Below are 15,009 nucleotides of genomic sequence, written 5' to 3'. Positions count from 1 at the left end.
AGTAAAAACAGAAAAAAAACCCAATGCCAAAAACTTTTGTCTTTTAAATCACCAAGTAATCCCAGACTGTTCCTTCTTGTTTCTTTCCTTTACTTTTCCTTTCCGTCGTTTACTGTATCTTTTCATAAGATTTCAGTTACAATGTATTCTCGGGAGTCTTTTCAAAGTTTCACTGTTAATCCTCTTTATTTTTCTAGGTGGTACTCCATTTTTTCATTATTCCAAGTTCCACCCTTTTGCCTCCACTCTACTCCTTTTTAGGGCTTTAAAATGACCCCCCCCAAAAAAATCTTTATTCTCCTTTTGACACTTAGATTTCAGCTTAAAGTTGCCTATTAGTGTCAAAATAGATTAACATAAATTTCTTTCCGTACCATTTGTAATTGTCAATATAAAGGTTAAAGAAAGGTTTTTTAACCTCCTTTTCTCTCTCCTTCGCCACTTGAAAATCTTCTTTCAGAAGTATTCCTCTAAGTATTTTTAAATTCAGGGTACATTGCTTAGATGTTTTCTGATGTTTGGCCCGGTCTGTCCTGCTTTCCTCTTTGTCTTCCTCTTGCACAATCTTATCCAGTCAGGTTCTTCTTTGAGGTAGCCATTTCTGACCACTGCTGCAACCGCCTTTGGGAAAGGGAGTTTAGACCCGCCAAGGAGGACAGATGTGGTTCCCCTCCACTCAGCTAGCAATCTCCTCCCCTCTTCACCACCTCTATGGGGTGGCTTCAGCCCCGAATCCAAAGGATCAGGGCACTCCAGCAGCGAGTACAGATCGAAACTGTGCACAATCGCAGATTTCAGTCTGTCGCTGAAAAAACCCAAACCGGAAGCCCCCCAAAATTCTTAATCTTAATTTTTCATTGTAGGCAAGGATTATTACTGAGACTCTACATTAGGGCCTTCACCATCCCATTTTAGACAAAATAGATTACTAAATATAAGATACTCTAGAGCAGGGGTGTCAAACTCAGATGCATCTTGTGCTGGCCACGCCCACGCCCAGTTTAACAAAAGGGGGAAAAACTCCTGATACATCATGTGACACTGCTGAAATGACGTGAGTTTGACACACATGAGAGCTTCCAAAATAGAAGTGTCCTAAATCATTCTCATTTCAGATGGATTCTTACAATATCTATTTATTGTCTTAGAACATGTAAAAATCAGCTTAGGATTGGATTGAATTAAGTTTTGGGCCAGGCACAATTGAATATTCTTTTGGTTAGAGCAGGGGTATCAAACTCAAGGCCAGGGGGCCGAATCCGGCCCACAGGGTGCTTATATATGGCCTGCCTGGAAACAGCAAAGGACTGGCCCGCAGTGCCTCTGCCAGTAAAAACAGAGCTTGGGAGGACTGTAGGTAGTTTTCACTGGCAAAGGGTTGCAGGAAGCCATCAAAGCCAAGAACAGAGCTTGGGAATCTGTTTTCACTGGTAGAGCGCTCGGGCCACCACAGGTGCCACCAACATGAGTGATGTCAAGCTGGCCATGCCCAGCCTGGCCACGCCCCCCCTGGACCCCAGTCAAACACAACCCTGATGTGGCCCTCAATGAAATTAAGTTTGATACCCCTGGCTTATAGGAATAATTTAGCAAGTGGTAGGAGAATTCGCAACTATAATGTCCAAAAGTGTACAGCATAGGGGCATATGGGACATTAAAAGAATACAGGTATAGCAAAGAAAATTTCCCAGACAAAGTGCCAATCAAGAACACTCAAGAGACACCTTTCTGCTACAGCAGTTTTCTTCTTTAAAAAAAAAAATAGTAAGTTGCCATTAGCTACAGATTTTTCTTTTGCTGCGAACATAGCAAGAAATCTCTTTACATTTTTACTTTGAGTTTGAGATTAAACCAGGAAACTTGATGACAGGTTTTTGCACAGGGCACAAAGGACAAATTGAAGAGATCAAACTATTATTTTAGTACACAAAATTATTTATAGGGAAAAAATAGGTAATTCAGATATAGGCACTTAGCTAAAATACAATGTAACACAATTATTGAAAAACATACTGCGGAGTAACTACTCTTATTGTCCTTTCTTTTACAGGGAATTGTTAAAAATCTCTCAACCTGAACCTTTTTCTCCCTTCTTATCACCACCAACTCCTAGTGCACAACTGCATTTTTTTTTTACTAATAGCTAATAAAGAACCCTATGGTCCTTCATAGTAAATAATTTAACTCTTTAGATGCTCTCTCATAATGCAGGCTTACCAAGAAGACATGGGGGTATTAAAGCTTTTTGTTTGTGGACTGAAAAGACTCCCCAAAAGAAACAAAATAACAAAAGCATGTATTATAAAAGAAACAAAAAGGGTAGATAGAGAATAAAAGAGAAAAAATAAGAATTGTAAATTCAAAAAAAATGCTGTCCTCTTTCTCTTCAACAACCCAATCCACTCAGTTGTCAGTGTAAATAAGATATGTATTGCTACATGTGATATTGAACCTCTATGTATTTAGGGGTATTTGTGTATGTGTGAATTCACTTTCTTTCATTATTTTTAGATGCAGTTCAGCAATGTGTATAAAAATTTCATTAATTAACCAATTAACTTGTAGCCTTTGTTTTGCTTAGGTTTCTATAATTGTGCTTTGAAATTGAAATGATATGTTGCTAAAAGAAAAATACTTTTACAGACAGAATTAGGTCAAGGAAGAAATTGCAGAGGGACTAAACATAAATGGAAAAAAATGTCTTTGATGTCTCCCATTTAAGACTAAAGGTATACAAGGAAAAAAAGCTTCACACTGCTCTTTTTAGTTACCAATATCATTGCTTTCTGGAGATACCGAACTCAGAAAAATTATGACGGGTGGCAATAATGTCCTTATAATAATAGATGGGTGGCAATAATAATGTCCTTATTTCCTAGAAATTTAAATGATACTGTTAAGTTAGTAGCCTTATTATATGTTCATTGTTCTCTACAGAAAGGTGCAGAAGGATTTCTGCAGTTAAATGATACAATCTTGTTAGAATAGGAGAAATCCAGAATTACTGTGAAAGCAGCAACATTTTAGGGCCCATAATTTTTAGAAAAATAACCTAAGAAGAAATCATATATTCATACTTCTGCAAGACAGTAGTATTCATTTCAGTGTTCATAACTAACATCCTGTTTGGGAATTATGGATGAAATCACTATACATTTAGAAGGCACCAATTGTGGGGTTTCATTTTCTTGTAAAAGAAAATCAACTGCATGTGTGTAAAGGAATAGAGAGAAGAAAAATTTTTTATACATATAAGTACTACTACATGTGAAAATATATATTTGTACAAACTATGATGATGATGATGATGATGATGATGATGATGATGATAATGAACATAAACATGATCTAAAATTACACAAGGCAAAATGCAAAACATTCAGCTACATGCCTTTTCCAAATTAATATAGTATATTCACTATAATAAAAAAGGATATATTTTTTAAAAATTAAATGATGTGACCACCAGGTAGTCAACCCTGATACCTCTCTCTCTCTCTCTCTCATCTATATTTCTCTATCTTTATATCCATCTCTCCCTCTCTCTCACCCCCCCACTCTGTGTACACACACACACATGCACACACACACACACACACACACACACACACAATTTATGTGCCAAAGTAATTAAGCAAAAACTCTGATCAATTTCTGTCACATCTAAAGAACTAAGACATCTCAGTGCAATTTATATAGGCTTCTGTTCACCAGGTAGGAGATTGTCTACTGGTCTATTTTCAACCTAGTCATGAAGCAAATCAAGAGTTGGTGAGAGCTTGTCTGTCAACTGTTGAATCAAGTCTCAAATAACCCAATCCCTGAGCTTCTCCGTGATGCAATTTGGTGATTAGAGCAGTATAAAAAGATTAGCAGTTTGGCGATTAGAGCAGTATGAGAAGATAAGCAAGCCAATTTAAAGCTGACAGTTCAGGGTAAGTTAAAGCATGAGTTTCCCCAATGAAGCAACCATGCTGAAACATTCAAAAATGTCATCTTTCTAATGGGAGGGGGGGAGGGGGGGAGATGCAATACCTTCCGCTCATGACTTCTTGTGCCACCAGAAGGATTCTGCTTCAGAAAGCCTGCTGTTGTGGACCATCTTGTGGGGTTTTTTCGTGAAGGCTCTTCTGAAGTAAAATTGCTATCGCTGATTGAAAAGGAGAGGCCCACTAATGCTGGGTCACTGCTACGCCGTACATGAAGTGGCATATCTGAGGAGATTAAAAACAAAAATAATCTGTGAGACAAGACTTTTCCAACAAAGTAAAAGACTTATACTGTTCTTATTTGGAAATCAAATGGTTATAATATCCAACCTGCAGGGTGCAAAAAAGTCCAATTAGTTACCTAATATAATCAAAGAAATAATACATTGCTCAGGGGCCATAAAACCCAACTTATAGGATCCAAGCAATCAATGGCAGATTGTGATGGCAGAATGAAAAAATAATTCAATTAATATACTACATTGAGTATTTAATCATTCTCCTCTTTCAGTTGCATCAATTTAATCTAGTTTACAATTATATCTATTATTTCGGTATAACAACTGTTCAAAGTTACAACAGATCCCCCTATATTCCAGTTCCAGAGTTCTGATGCATGCACACACACACACACACACACACACACACACACACACACACACACTGCACAGTCATATCCTGTGGTCACATGAACACACTTGGATATTTAGCAAAACCAACTAATTTTTTTGATATTAAGCATTTGTGAGATGATTTATGACAAGTTATTGTCAGAAACCAGTCTTCTCAGATGGTTTCCGGAAAAAATGGACATGCAAATTGCACTGATAGATTTAATGACCGCCGTGTTCACTTAATAACCACCAAATAAAAGATCATAAAATGTTGTGGGTCACATAACCACCATGACTTGTGATAGTAATTCCAGACTCCATTGCAGCTGTAAATCGAGGATTACTTGTAAATGTGATTATAACTTTTGGAGGAGCTTTGGGGCAATAGCTCAAAGCTTTCATGGAATATATACAACCCTAGGTTGGATTGTACTCTCTTTTTTAAAGCACTTCCTTGAACAAACAATATGAAGTTCCAAATCTTCCTTCACTCATTTATAAAATGCAACAGTTAGTCAAAGGAAGATATTTTAACCAAAAACAATCACACCAATCTTTTAAAATGTATCTTTTCTTTTATGTACACTGAAAACATTTGTACCAAGACAAATTCCTTGTGTGTCCCATTACACTTGGCCAATAAAGAATTCTATTCTAATATCTATTATTCTATTCTATAAAGTAACGATTACTGGCAAGATGTCTCTAAAGTCCCTGGACGACTCCGAATATTTTCCTCTTCTTTGAAACAAATGTGGAAGATATCACACCAGTTGTGGGATTCAAAGATTTTTAACACCAGTTCGGTGGGCATGGCTTGGTGGGCATGCTTTGTGCCCACCAAGCCACACACACTTTGCATGTGATATAATTAAGAGCATGCTTCCAACATACTATTCACAGCCTCTAAATGTATAATAAACTTGGTTTTAGATGTTACACTCTTCCTTATGATTCCTGTTCCTAAAATTAGATTATTACCAATATTATTTACAAAAACACCATAACCATCATCTTCCACAGGCAAACAATTTGGGATAATCCAAATATTGTAGAACTGAACCACCAATACCCATCACTATTAGCCATTCATCAGCAATTCCTGGACCAGGTTATTTCACATGGATTACAGATTCACTCTCCACATCTAAGAAGGAAACAAAAAGCAGTGCCTATTTATTGTGTTTCTCTTTTTACAGTGTTTGCGATGGATCATTTTTAGAAATAATCCAGGGGCTTAGTAAACTATGTCCTGGAAAAATTAGGACATTTCAAAAATATTATGAAGCACTAAATCCTGGTGGCATTTTTTTTTAAAGTAATATAAGTTGCAAAAATGGGGCTGGAGCTATCAGACATTCATGCAAAGCACAATTTTACATAATGCGCCTAAGTTCAAGGCAGTTGTGAACTTCTCTTTTTCCAAAGTTTGCTTAAACCTCTAAGAATCACATTTGATTTGATTTTATATTCTTCATTATTATTTAACTGTGGACAGACAAAACATTTGATGTTATACAGTTGTGTGCATTTATATAATGCCTATTTTAGTAGAGTAAAAGAGATCTGCATTATTAACACCAAATCATCATGTATAATAATCATAATTATTTTCAAGCCCTTTTTAGACAGGGCCCTTCATGTCTTGATCAGGACTGAAAATCCAATTGTAACTGGCATAAAGACAACAGGGCACCATGGTTTCAACTATAAGATTATTTATATAATCAAGGATTATTGCTAAATTGAGTATTTATTGGACAGTGTGATGCTGGGTTTTTAAATTTTATTTGGCTACTTACAATACTCAAGGGAACTCAAAAGCAAAAATTCAGCTCTAAATATTTTATTTGGGAAGGAGAAAAGTTAAGTGAAAAAAAATGTTTAAACACCATATATTTTTATTGCACTTCAAGATGTTCAGAAAAGGAAATGCATTTTCAAGAAATATGTTTCTACCAATGACAAAATAATGTGATATTAAAATGGACCATCTATGGAGATGCTCTGACATTATGGTTGTCCCAAAAGTACTTTTAAAAAGACAACTGGACTTTCTTGGTTTTTCTTGAAGATGTTTCACTTCTCATCCAGGACTGAATAAGCTTATTGGATAACAAGTGAAACATCTTCAAGATAAACCATAAAAATCCAGTTCCCTTTTAAAAGCACCTTTGGGACATAAAAAGCGAATAAAAATAATTCATGTGCATGTATATTATTCTTACCTAACAGCATACAATTTATGTGCATGCAATTTATGAGATTTTTAAACATTTTAATCAGCTTTATTATTATGTTCAAACCAAGACTATAAGTCTCTTTTCTTTGATGCATGCTTCCATCAACAGAACATTTGAAAACAGGCAACGCTCCAAAACCAAAGTGGAGTTTTTGAAACTGGGAGGTAATTTTTATTTGATTATTATTATTTTAGTATTCAAGGTCCATAAAAAAGTGTTAATGAGCCATAAGAGGTTTTCAGACCATTAATTGTCCCAAATGTGGGAATGTGCTCAGAAAAGTTATTTTCTAATTCTTTTATAAAGCTACACAAGCTGTGCAAATATTGTTGTGCACTGCATGAAAAAATGCCTATTTTTGTGAATGCTTAATGTGCTGTCATTTATTTCCCCAGATAACCATCATTTTAACCAATATTATTTCCCTTTTAAAAATCATTATTTCTAATCATTAAAAAAAAAACCAAAACATTTTTAGACAAAAGCAGGGGATGTATGATGGGATGTCTTGGAGAGTTGGATGTGTTCTACGTGTGTGTGTGTGTGTGTGTATGGTTTTTTGGCTCCACACATTCTTTTCAAATTATCAGAAATATACATAATATTATACAAATGTCCACACTATTTCTTACATTAAAATGTAATAATATCAGTTGTTTTATTCCTAACTTCCAATCTGTTTTTGCTCCAACAATAGTCTTCCATAGTGGTATACTCAATTAGCATTTCCTTTTGTTGTGGCATCCCATCTCCATTTTTTTTTCTCAGATAATCATTAAAAATTACTTTTGCAGATATGCATTTCTGTTTATATGTAGAATTATAAAAGATTTAGAATCTAGTAATGGAATATATAATGTACAAACTTCTTGATCCGAGTTCTCCATCCTATTTCCCAGTTCAATTTTCTCCAGATATCAAAACCAAAACAATAAAAGTGATTTTAAAAATCCTAATCCTAATCCAGATTTGAATAAGTAACTCATTATATTTTTTGCTGGACATCTAGCTGCCTAAAGAAAGACCCCAAAATTATAATATGTAAAAAGAAATCAGAAGTAATGAAGCCTGTAATAATATATTCATTGATTTAGCTAATGATTCCCAAACTCTCATTTGGAATTCCTCAAGAACAGATGTTAAGTATAATGAAACAAACACTGTTTTGCTTGTTACAGAATAACAGAGCTGGAAGCGATCTTGGAAGTCTTCCAGTCCAACCACCTGCTCCAGCAGAAGACCCTATACCAGGGGTCTTCAAACTTGATAGCTTTGAGACTTGTGGACTTCAACTCCCAGAATTCCTCCTCCAGTCATGTTAGCTCAGGAATTCTGGGAATTAAAGTCCACAAGTCTTAAACTTGCCAAGTTTGAAGACCCTTGCCCTATACCATTTCAGACAAATGACTGTCCAATCTCTTTTTTAAAAACCTCCAAGGATAGAGCACCCACAACTTTTGGAGGACAGCTTTCAAACTGATGAAGTGCTTCTTCTTCAAGATCCTTGTTGTTCTCTGAACTTGGTAACAACTAGATAACATCATCAATGCCAGAGTGATTGGGGCAGAAGGTCATTGGTGAGCCAGAACAAGCCATTTGTATAGATAAACATATAGCAAATCCCCTTCTCCTCCAGCACCAATGATGTTAGTCAGGCAATAAAACATCTGCAATGAACCATCTTTGAAAGTGTCCCTCTGCCCTCCCAGAAGATTATACATGTGTGGATAATGAGAATGTATGACACAATGGGACTCTGCTGCCAGGTTATATTCCTCCCTGAAGTTGAATCTATCTTCAAATGCAAGTGCATGCACACTATTGTGATTAAAAAAAACAATTAGAATGCCTAAACTGGGGGAATGTACTGCAGCATTGTTAAAAAAGGGAATATTAATAACATTTGTTTAAAGTCAGGATTACAGTAAATTTGCAAGAGGGTGTACATGCACACAGAAGGTATGCATGCACAATTTTACATAAATAAAAATATTGTCCCATCCACTCTTTATTGCTGATGCTACACCTATCTAATTTTAATCAAAATCATTAATATTTCTATTAAATGACTGAATAGGAAACTGAAATGATATGAAAGAATGAAACAGCATTCCAACAGCATTTTTTCAAGAGTGCACCTGGAATTAAACACTTAGTAGAAATTCTTTGAAAATACATGTGGCAGGTGGCTAAAACTAATGCTACTTTTGGAATTACAGGACTACCCTAAAGAGCATGTTGACGATAGGAAGGAATGTTTGTAAGAAAAATATCTTGGGAACCTCTAAGAATTAATTTTTGTCTTGAAAATCCTTTTGTGATTGTAGGACAAGATCAAGCAGAACTGGAAAGAGGAGTAAAATGTGTCATTGGCTTAGAGTCCCTATACTGGCACACAACATCCAAATCCAGCCCCTTGAATTCCTTTAACACTGACAGTTAGCTATGTGTAGGCTTCAATAAATCATTTATGCTCCCTTATTCTCCCTTTTTCTCCCTTACCCAATTGCCCCTGTAATTCCTATTGTGAGCAGGAACTATTATATATATATTATTTGTTTGTTTGTTTGTTTGTTTGTTTGTTCCTTAAAGTTGGTTTTAATTCTGGGCGACTGCCTGAACAAGTGTCTAAAGTTTTCTTGTCAAAATTTCAACGGTGGTGTGCCATTGCTTAAATTCCAAGAGCTGAGAGAAAATGACATTTCCCAGGTCAACCAATGGCATTGTGTTTAAGATAGAACTAGAACTCATAAGTGCCCTGTTTCTAGCCTGATGCCTTAACCACTATACCAAAGTGTCTCTCAGTGTAAAATGTACCAGGTAAATAGTACACAACAATAAGAAGAATAACAATTCCTTAATGGATATAATCTCTAGTTAATTCATATATTTCAGAATTATACTGCTTTTTTTAAAAAAAGTTTTGCATAATTATTTCACATAGTCAAAATATTAGAATAGACATTGTAGGCACAATGTAGTGTCACAAAATCCTGAATGATACCTGATCATATTTGATGCTTAAGAGTCCCTTGAAGACTGGATAAAACAGCAATGATCTCTAATCACAAGGCTTCAAATTCTCAGTGGCACTAATGCACTGTAAATATTGATTTCCTTATGGAGCCAAGGTGCATTTTAAATAAATACTGAAAATGGGAAATCTAATCACACATTGTTGAAGTTTTTTTAAGCCAAAGAACCAGAGGAGAAAAAATGAAATGAAATGAAGATGTACTGGGAGCTTAGTATCTTTGAAAACATTCTCAGTGTTATTAACTCAAGAACAGATGGATAATGAAATATGTAAGGAAACTTTGTATGGACATGCCAAAGAGTATATTTTGCTAAGTAAGCTGTTACCCCTGCTTCAACTACAGTATAACAGAGGATAGATTTACAAGGTAACAGAACATGATATCAAATAGAAATAATTTCCCAAGGATAGATAATAATGATTATTTCTATGGCTTACTGTTCTTTTGCAAATAAAAACAAGGCCTAATTCTCAATAATCCAAGTCATGATTGCCCTAAAAGTGCTTTTAGAAAGGCAACTGGACTTTCTGGTTTTTCTTTGAAGATATTTCACTTCTCATCCAAGAAGCTTTTCAGGTTCTCAGAACTGAAATTCACTGAATTGAAAAAGCTTCTTGGATGACAAGTGAAACAACTTCAAGGAAAAATAAAACCCAGTTGCCTTTTGAAAAAGCATTTTTAGACATAGCCTAAATACCATCCCTAGGATAAGGATATCCCCCAGTTGATGCCTTATAAATGTCTCAGAATTCTAGGAGTAAAATTCCCAACTGAACTGTTTAACCATCAGATTGTTAGGTAATTTTTCCATGCATCTTATAGTAAGCTGAACATTCACAAAACATTTATACCAGTCAACTGAACCTTCAAAACAGCCATTTAGGTAAATCATCTCTGTGATTTCAGCACAGTTAATATTACAGGGGTCAGCCTATAAAAATATTTTAAAGATTCAATCTATGAAATCCATCTGCCTCATCTGATATGAACTTTCAGATTGCTCATCTTGTTTTACTGACATTTGATTTTTAACTGAAGATTGGGGGGGAATCAAACTGAACTTAATCCTCCATTTTCAAATGCATCCATATCCATTTTGAGCTATATACCACCATACTCAGTCTTCTTTTTGTGACCTTCTTAACACTATTTTGACTGAGACGCCAAAAATTCATAAGATGATCTAGCCAGCTTTTGGCTTGTGCAAATATTCTTTTATGGGTATTTCTCTCCAGTTTAAATTTCAGCCATACCACTGACAACCAAGCAAATCTAATTCTCCCAACTGTTTCCTAGGTAACTAAGTATAGAAACTAACTGGACAAAGCAAATATTGTGAAAATTTTCAGCAATCTAGTTGGGCAGAAAAGATGTAAATATAAAAGTCAATCTCAATGTATATTATTTATATCAATGTACATCATTTGCATAATTATGTAATTACACTTTTTACATCATACCAATCATTAGCATAATTTCAAAACTGACACATCAAAATGATATCAAAACGTCAATGATTTAATATTATGACATAAATTGAGGCAAACTAGACAGCTATGAATTTTGTCCATTATTTTGTGATGTCAAAACAAAATTTTTTTCTGCTAAAGAGGAGTCTCCTCAAGACAGACTTTACCCTATAAAGGTAGTCTTCAATTTATAACAGTTCATTAAGTGACTGCTCAAAGTTACAGGCACTGACCATGTTTTATACTTACAACTGTTGCAACATCCCCATGGATATTCTGAGATTCTGTTATAATAACCACCATTTTGAATAGTGGCCCTTCCTTTCAGACTAGCTTCTGCCCCCAGGACCTTCACGAAGTTCTCGCAGTGCTAGCTGCTCATCTCCATGATATTCCCATACGACTCCAGTGTTATCTTGATGACATCTTGATTTTGTCATCTTCCGATCATCAAGCAGTCAGAGATACTCAGAACACATTACAATCTCTACAATAACATGGGTTCTCAATAAATTGGAAAAAGAGTCATTTAACACCATCGACTCGGTTAACCCATCTGGGGGCAGTCATAGATATGGTGGAAGGCAAAGTTTACCTGTCACCAGATAGACTAAATAGCAATTAGTTAAGGAGATCAGGGGTCTTAAGAGGGTGTCCCTAGCGAAACTATCAAAATTGTTAGGCAAGATGATCTCATGTATATCTATCATCCCTTGGACCTGGCTCCACACTAGATCCCTCCAGTGGTTCCTGCTCCCATACCAGCACTCCGTCCGAAGCAACTCCAAATACAAGGTCAAGGTACCATCAAAGGTCCTCATATCTCTCCTCTGGTGGACCAGACCAGTTATCAACAGAGGCTGCCTCTTCAAAGAGCCACAGAGACTTACCATCACCACCAATGCCAGCCTGTTTGGATGGGGAGCGCACTTTTAATCGCTCACAACCCAAGGCCGCTGGTCTGTCATAGAACAGTCGTGCAGCATAAACTGGCTGGAGCTTCGAGCAGTAAACCTGGCTCTCCGCAGCTTCCTTCCACAAGTACGCAATCAACACATACTAATATTGACCAACAACATAACAGCCAAAGGTCACATAAACAAACAGGGGGGCACACAGTCGAAACATCTCATGCGGAAAGTGGAGCACTTGTGTCGTTGGGTGGAGAGCAACCTACTTTCCATCAGAGCAGAGCACATTTCGGGCCTGCCAAATACACAGGCAGACTGGCTAAGCAGGGCCACGATCGATCAATCGGAGTGGTGCCTCCATCCGACCCTGTTTCAAGGGGTGGTCAAGACAGTCGGTGGTGGACCTGTTCGCTTCCCCCCTCAATGCTCAGCTCCCGAAATTTTTTTCCAGGTACCCCTCGCAAGGAGCGAAGAACTTCAATTCGCTCCATTATTGTTGGCCCCTGGGACTTCTGTATGCATTCCCGCCACTTCCACTGCTTCCCAAGATCATCCAGAAACTGCTAGATGAGAGGGCGGAGCTGCTTCTAGTAGCTCCTTACTGGCCCAGATGGCCGTGGTTTGCAGACCTCCACAGTCTATCCATATCAACACCATGGAGAATTCCGCCAGACAGAGTCTTGCTAACCCAGGGACCCCTTCAACATCCGGACCCTCAATGGTTGCACCTGACCATCTGGAGTTTGAGCAGAGTCGTCTGAAGAGCAAAAAGTTTTCCAACAGAGTTATCGCCACCATCCAAGCCACCAGACACGCCTCAACAACTTGCATTTACAATGCCACATGGTCCAGTTTCTGCAATTGGTGTAGCAAGTCTCGAATTGATCCCATCTCTCCATCTGTGGCTCAAATCCTAGAGTTCTTGCAAGAGGGACTTGACAAGGGATTATCACCTAATACGTTGAAAAGACAGGTGGCGGCCATGGCATCAGTTCTCACTTGTGAAGATCTACTATCTCTTTTCCATCATCCACGCATATGGAGTTTCCTTCGAGGAGCCACAAATTTACATCTTCCAGTGGTACACCATTATCCCACCTGGGACCTTAACAAGGTCCTCATCACACTCACTAAGGGACCTTTTCAACCCTTGAAATCGTCAAGTCTCCAATTTCTGACGTATAAAGTAGTTTTCTTTATAGCGATCACTTCTGCTCATCATATTTCAGAACTTGCAGCTTTGTCTACCAGACAAGATCTTTGTGTTTTCCATTCTGATCGGGTGGTCCTTCGTCCTGATCCCACGTTTATTACCCAAATTAACTCAGTTTTTCATAGGGCACAAGAGCTGATACTTTCTAATTTTTGTCCCAGACCATCCCAAGGGTTGGAACTACAATGGCATAGTGTTGATGTGAGGTGAGCATTGCGAATATATATTTACCACACAGCGACTTTCAGAAAAACGGAAGCCTTATTTGTGTCGTTTCAGCCCAACACTCAGGGATGCAAGGTCTCATCTTCTACAATAGGCCGTTGGCTATGGGCCACGATAGCAAAAACGTATCAGACTCAATCACTGCAGGTGCCCAGGAGCATAACAGCTCATTCAACAAGGAGCGCCGCAACTTCAGCAGCATGGGCCACACAGGCACCAATAACCGAAATTTGTCGAGGCGCAACCTGGGCCTCTCCATGGCCATTCATTAGGCATTATAAAATAGATGTGTTTACATCCGCTGAGGCCTCCTTTGGCAGAAGAGTTCTGCAATGGGCTACAGGGACCAGGAGGGGTTTCCAGGCCAGACAGAGTCCCTCCCGTAGGACAGGCCAAGCTTTGGTATGTCCCACTACCAGATGCTCTGAACAGTTCATGGGAGAAAGGGCGTTGGTACTTACCTGACACGCCCGTTCTCTTTGAGCTGTGAAGAGCATCCAACCTCATCCTTTTTCTATCTGGTGGGGTCCTGTTTCGGCCAATGAATTGTTAGGGCATTGAGGACAAGGGCATTTATTTATCTCATCTTCGCCAAAACTGGGGAACGCTGGGGAGGAGTCCCGTGGAAGAGGAGGAGCGTTCCACAAATTAAGCCCAGCCTAGACATTCAGAGACTGAAGCACCTCCCACTACTGGATGCTCTTCACAGCTCAAAGAGAACAGGCATGTCAGGTAAATACCAACGCCCTATCATCATCAGCACGTTGCCTGCAGCACGTTGCCTGCAGAGAAGCAGCCTTTGAAACAGCCCTCTTTTCCTGTTTTTTTAACTGCAGCTGTGCATCACAGGGCAGCTGAAGTTGAAAATGCAGGAAATAAAGGTCAGGTAAGAGCCCAGGTGGACGGGTGGGCAAAAACATCAGCAGACATAGAACTGGTTCTGTGTCTGCTGCTCTTCAGAGCTACCAGTTCTATAGAGGTGGACAGAACTAGTAGAAACCCACCCCTGACCACTGCCGTGTCCCAAAGTCATATGATCCCTTTTGCAAGCTACTGACAAGCAAGATCAATGGGAAAGGCATATTCACTTAACAACCATGTTACTAATTTATCAACTGCAGTGATTCACTTAACAACTCTGCCAAGAAAGGTCATAAAATGGGGCAAAACTCACTTAACAAATGTCTCACTTAACAGGAGTTTGGGGCTCAATTTTAATCATAAATCATGAACTACCTCTATTCAACCCTTTGAAACTTTAGAGATGACAATGTTGAAGTGTGCTTCCTGGTGAATACTCGTGCTTC

General features: G+C 37.9%; 1 protein-coding gene across 22 annotated transcripts in view; it reads right to left on the bottom strand.

The window, feature by feature from the left end:
* The window catches only part of PARD3 (par-3 family cell polarity regulator), a 612,541-nt gene that overhangs the window by 341,715 nt on the left and 255,817 nt on the right, over positions 1-15,009 (bottom strand). For all 22 annotated transcript variants that reach the window (XM_087915556.1, XM_026710113.2, XM_087915560.1 and 19 more), the window contains exon 4: positions 4,036-4,214. In XM_087915556.1, coding sequence (XP_087771682.1) covers positions 4,036-4,214 — 179 coding nt within the window. The remainder of the gene's footprint in view (positions 1-4,035; positions 4,215-15,009) is intronic.

This window comes from Pseudonaja textilis, chromosome Z, assembly GCF_049901715.1.
Source record: "Pseudonaja textilis isolate UNSWEBS1 chromosome Z, rPseTex1.2, whole genome shotgun sequence".
Taxonomy (NCBI): Eukaryota; Metazoa; Chordata; class Lepidosauria; order Squamata; family Elapidae; genus Pseudonaja; species Pseudonaja textilis.
The sequence above is the reverse complement of the archived record's forward strand: the minus strand, read 5'-3'. Positions and strand labels throughout refer to the sequence as shown.